This window comes from Poecilia reticulata, linkage group LG12, assembly GCF_000633615.1.
Source record: "Poecilia reticulata strain Guanapo linkage group LG12, Guppy_female_1.0+MT, whole genome shotgun sequence".
Classification (NCBI taxonomy): domain Eukaryota; kingdom Metazoa; phylum Chordata; class Actinopteri; order Cyprinodontiformes; family Poeciliidae; genus Poecilia; species Poecilia reticulata.
This window is the reverse complement of record NC_024342.1, coordinates 23,497,212-23,502,855: the sequence shown is the minus strand read 5'-3', so window position 1 is coordinate 23,502,855 and position 5,644 is coordinate 23,497,212. Positions and strand designations below refer to the sequence as shown.

The 5,644-nt window shown below is 39.4% G+C and overlaps 1 protein-coding gene across 1 annotated transcript in view; it reads left to right on the top strand.

Annotated features, from left to right (window-relative positions):
* The window catches only part of vav2 (vav 2 guanine nucleotide exchange factor), a 177,619-nt gene that overhangs the window by 132,487 nt on the left and 39,488 nt on the right, over positions 1-5,644 (top strand). Inside the window, exon 5 of the mRNA XM_008424709.1 lies at positions 3,871-3,976. Within this exon, the coding sequence (XP_008422931.1) occupies positions 3,871-3,976 (106 nt within the window). The remainder of the gene's footprint in view (positions 1-3,870; positions 3,977-5,644) is intronic.

Here is a 5,644-nt window from a genome sequence, read left to right as displayed (position 1 = left end):
TCTTGATTTTAGATGGTGGGGTTTGAAGTAAACGACACAAAGGCCAGGATTCATCATCAGTATCAAAGACCAAACATCTCAAAGTGGTTGAACGCGACAGTGACTTCATTGTGCTACAGTATTTTTTTTTTAATTGCTGGAGATGTTATTCTCTTGTATAAAGCAATAATAAAAAGAGCTTGTCACAAAAAACGATTAAATGAAATACAAATACCATCCATATTTTAAAATTCAATCTTTGCAAACTTTTGTTTTTCATTTAGTGGCATGAGCTGCTTTACTCTTTGCAYACTCTCCTACACATTTTTACCAAAACCTGCCTTTTATAACTYAAAAAACCTAAATGCTATATGCTTTTTTGATTTGCAAAAACCTGAGCTGTGTCAAACATATGCACTGTAGCTCTCATACAGTGAATCATTGTCCATTCCTCCTCCTCACTGATGCAGCTCTATGTCATTGTAAGCCTGCAGCACTGACTAAACCGATTGCATGCAAACGCGCTGGACACCCTCTGGCTTGTCATTGTTTTATCAGACAGAAAATTAGACCCTAATTCATGAGCCCTGAGGCCCTTTCCTTCCCACTCTGTGTCCCACCGATGCATTTTCATGCTAAGACATGCAAAAACACACACCTACACACACAAACGTGCCCACATGCGTGCATGTGAATTATTTATAAGTGCTCACAAAAGCCCAACAGAAAAAAACAGTTGTGGAAATTCTTCCTTTACAATGTTCCTCTTGTACAGATAAATCTTTGTTTTTTTTTTCTCTTCCTCATATCATAACATATTTGCACACATTATGCAGTATGTAGGACRTCTCTACAAATTTAGCGCTGCTACATTCACAGCGCTCTTCTTGTTGCGTCGGTTTTTCTGGAAATGTGATTACCCACTTGGTTTGCAACGGTTCTCAAAAAACTCTAATGTTACAACAAAAAACCTCAACATATTGCTTAATGTAATAAACCAGAGCAGAGTAGCGCAACATTTTAGAGCAAGAAAACTTAATCAAATGTTTTACAACTGGAAACTAGTGTAAACTGCATTTAGCCCACTTTATTTGTGGTGCAGGAAACACAGTAACAGGTTCACTGGTCAAGTGATTACCAAATTTAATTTACATGAACTGAATGCAAAACCGGCTGCACAGTGGCGCAGTTGGTAGAGCTGTTGCCTTGCAGCAAGAAGGTTCTGGGTKCGATTCCCGGCCCCGGTCTTTCTGCATGGAGTTTGCATGTTCTCCATGTGCATGGTGGGTTTTCTCCATCCAAAAACATGACTGTCAGGTTAATTGGCCTCTCCAAAATTGCACCTAGGTGTGAATATGTGTGTGCATGGTTGTGTGTCCTGTGTGTCTCTGTGTCGCCCTGNGACAGACTGGTGACCTGTCCAGGGTGACCTCGCCTCTCACCCGGAACGTTAACTGGAGATAGGCACCAGTAACCCTCCCGACCCCACTGAGGGAGAAGGGTGTAAAGAAAATGGATGGAAAACTGACATTATGCATCACCACAAAACACTTTGTCTCTACAGTGAAGCACAACATTTGAATTGATTAGAACAGGTACAACACTGAACAATACAACCAGATCTACACTGTAAGAGTTTGGATGAGTGATATTGTTTTCCTTAAACTCTAAAARTTGTGGAAACCTTTGCAAGATGCTCTGCATCAAACATAAAACCCTGTGGAACACGACAGAGGCTCGGTAAAAGTAAATTTTTTAAATAAAAGAGGTAATAAAGTCTAAATTCAGGTGKATTRGGAAGCGTTTGAACGAAACAACCAATCGACATTCATATTTTAAGATCATATCCAAGCATCGCTAGTGATCTTCAGTGTCATTAACWWGCTGATTGAAAATGAACTGATGATGAAATTACTAACTGAAAAGATGAAGAAAGACATGAAAAATCGATAAAGATGCTGCAGATGCATAACTACCAGTGCACATGAAGACATATTCAAGAATAAAGCAGAAGCAAGTCGATATCGACTGTCTTAATCTTTATGTATTTTTATTTTATTGAGCTATATTTCATTATCATATCCTACTGTATAAAACAGCACTTAGTCTCAAATTTCTCCTCCATGTTCTCCCAGGAGAACCTGCCTCTCTCAGATCTCTCCACAGGTCAAAAATATGTCCATAACCCCCTGCGGATAATAGAGCAAAATTAAGTTGAGAGTGTGCCTCAGCGTAACCTCTGTGCCATCCAGCGTCTGTGAGAGTGGCCCTGTAGTCCCACCGCTGGGAGAGGACATGCTGATAGGACAGCAGGAGCTGGGTACTGTCCTCCCACGCTGCAGCCTCGTCAGTATTCAACTTGAGCCGCTTTGGCTTAATGAAAAAAGAAGCAGCGCATTACTGAGAGTGAACTGAGACACCCCAATTAAAACTTCAAACCGGCGTCACTTGAGCATCATTGCAAAGCTGAGTTTTTGATTGAGGGCAGATGTGTCTGCTCTTCTTCTCCTTATCCTCGTGTTTGTACAGACAGTGAGAGGAGGATTGTTGTAGCTCTGAAAGCAGAGGAAGGTYGTCACCTGGAACCAGTTCTGGAGAATCAAACAACATAAACCCACGACTTACAGACCGCCTTAGTAACCCGGTGCTGCYGTTCTCCTCATGATKYTTTCAACATTTACCACAGTGTCGATGCAGGCAGTCGCTATTCCTAATGAGACATYGTTTTAAAGYTACAGTTAGCATGACATGATTAGCATGCTAACATAGCAGACGCTACATCAGAAGAAACCTTAAGAATTACCAGCCTGTTGTTCTTGTGTAAGCATTTTACATCTTCTAATAATGAAAACAATAGAAATAGAATATATACACAGTGGAAATTGTGTTAGCTAGCACTACCTCAGAAGCTAGCATCCACCATCTTCCTCATCTGCCCCCTTGRAGGTACAGCCAGTTAGCGCCAGGGAAACTGAATGACTCTTCTGGATTTGCTCCTTTGCAAACACCARCTGGTAGCATCCCACGGCACCAGGGTATATCAGATACTTACCCAGCATTGTCTCCAGGATAATATCCATATGATTTACCAAAAAATAAATAAAATCTACRAATAGGCTAAATTTCCATCTAATCGTAATTTGTAAATACTGAATTAACTTTAAATAAAAGCCCTGATTTCATACATTTTTGGGTAAATACTTAGAAGCTGTAAATCTGTGGCGTTTTAAARAAAGTTAAAGATACTGTGAACCAATCCTAAACCTTCAGCACAGAAKAAACAAGGTGGATGTTTGCTGAGGCTAAACTTGTGACTCAAGTTAGAAAACTTAATAATCACCAAAGAATWGTGAATTYATGAGAAATTAAACTAGGAGATTGGATTTACACACTTAAAAACATTTGTGGCATCAAACATAAAAACCATCATTCATTCCTTTCAAATATAATTTTTTTTTTTTTTGGGCCGGGGGGGGCACTTTGAAAGAGATTTGCATCTTCTCTTAAAGTCCCTTTTCTTTGCAATAACTACACCTGCAGTGCAAGGCAAGGCACAGCGTAATCTCCGACAGCATGAGGAGCAGCAGCCGTTGCTCTCCACAGCAACTGTCTTTGCTCTGTTGGCTTCTGGCCTAATTAAAGGTCAGTTAGCTAGCTGGGTGCCAAAACAATATAAACAGATTCAAGGGAAACGCCACATGGGAGMCCAWCACTTCGGAGGGGTTTGTAAATGCTGGGTGCTGCGTCCTCTTCCTCGGAAACAAAATCATTAAAGAAATTAAAATCACGTCGCCCCTCTGGCCCTCATGTGTAAAAGATAATGAGATGGCTCTGATTTGACAGCCCAGGGTGTGTTGGCTGTCTTAAAGTTTTACTTTTCCCTCTCCTCAGTGAACATGACCTGGGCGAGGATGACATCTACGACTGCGTGCCGTGTGAGGACGACGGCGACGACATTTATGAGGACATCATTAAGGTGGAAGTACGACAACCCATGGTGAGATCTTTGTGTAATCAGCTGCTGGTTACCTGATGCATGTTTTCACAYAAGATTTCCAGCATCGTCAGCATGCACGACTAGAAGACAAAAAATAATCTTTGGAGAAAAAAGAAGCCAAGGCAATTAACTGTAACATGTAACGCGTGCTGACCAGTTGAYATCTCTTTGCCGGGATCATAAAAACGGACARCCAGTCTTCATCATGGGCTTAATTAGCTGCAGAACCACAAAGGGCTTGATGAGCTAATAGATCTAGACTTTTCCTTTGCATAACCAATTAGTCCTGGTTTTAAATCTTAAAATGAATGTATCTTTAAGTGCTGCACTAATCCTAGAAGCTGAAGGGGGGGAGGGGGGAATCAGCTTTTAACTGAAGTACAACTTAATAAGTGAGGAAAAGAAGTAATTATTTTGAAAATATTTGGAGAATTTTATAAAGAAGTCTAAATTTTTTATAATTTTTTTTTTTTTAAAAAGAGTTATTTTATAGTATAACACTGAGGCAGAATGCATTGTAAGTAAATGGACTGCTGGGTTGGACTTGTAACCTGTTTATAACTGTTTGTTATTCTAGTATTTAAATCACTGATTAACAGTGTAAGTCAGGCAGAAGGTTCTCAAAACTATTTAGGAGCCGGTCTTTCTTTTCTCTACACAAAACCATGCCGTGCGGCTTTTGCTAAGCTTTACTAGAAGTTTAACTGGAACTTCCTGCTTTGGTTAGTTCAGGTTAAGATTATGGATTTTGGTTACTAGCTCTCTACATGAGTGTGGCATGTAAARATAAAAACGAAGTATGTGGAAAAGCATCTCAAGCCTGTAGTTAAGCCTTTAGTRATGCTGTGGGCCTGTTTCCCTTTTAAACCAGCAAGAAGCTTTTTAAACCTCTTTCTAGAAAYAGGAGAATACAGAATAAAGTTCATTTTTGTGTTTTCAGGAGGACAACAGAGAAATCGTTCTTTGTTTTGTTTTACCCTAAAGCTCTCTTTTTCTGTTGCTATTGGTAAAATTAAAGGTTGAATTTTCATAAAATATTCTGTGKGAACTTATGCTACTGCAGTAAAAGTTTATTTTAAGACTTTTGACACWTTTCCAGCATAATTGACTGTAAATGTAAACAGCTCTGTGTGTTTTCAGGCACATTATCTTTAAACTGTGGCAATCTGTGAACTACACGATTTCTTTCCTCCCTGTGAATTTATCGTTTTCAACCTGCTGCTGACATTAATTAGAAGAAAGCATAAACACACAACCAGAGTGGGATGACAGCATGTCTGATGTCTTAACTCCTGTAGCGTTTTCTTTTACTTTGACTTGTATCATCATCAGTTCAGAAATGATTCACAGTAGGAATATGAGCTCGTGCTGCATTCTTGAGCCTCGGTTTCACACAGACCTCGTAATGATTGTGAGTAAGAAACCAGTAGATTGAAACCTCCACAGACGACTTTGACTGCGTTTTTGTTTTGCTTTATTTTTTTTTTTTCCATTTGGGTGAAATCCCGTTTTCCATTATGGCTCTACCTTGCAAATGTATTCACAAACCCTGATTTTTTTTTTTTTTTTTTTTACATTTTGTCACATTATAACCACAAACCTTAATGTCAGACACAACTACACAGTATGTTGGATTTTTCTTAAGTGGAGAGAAAGTTATAGGTTCGT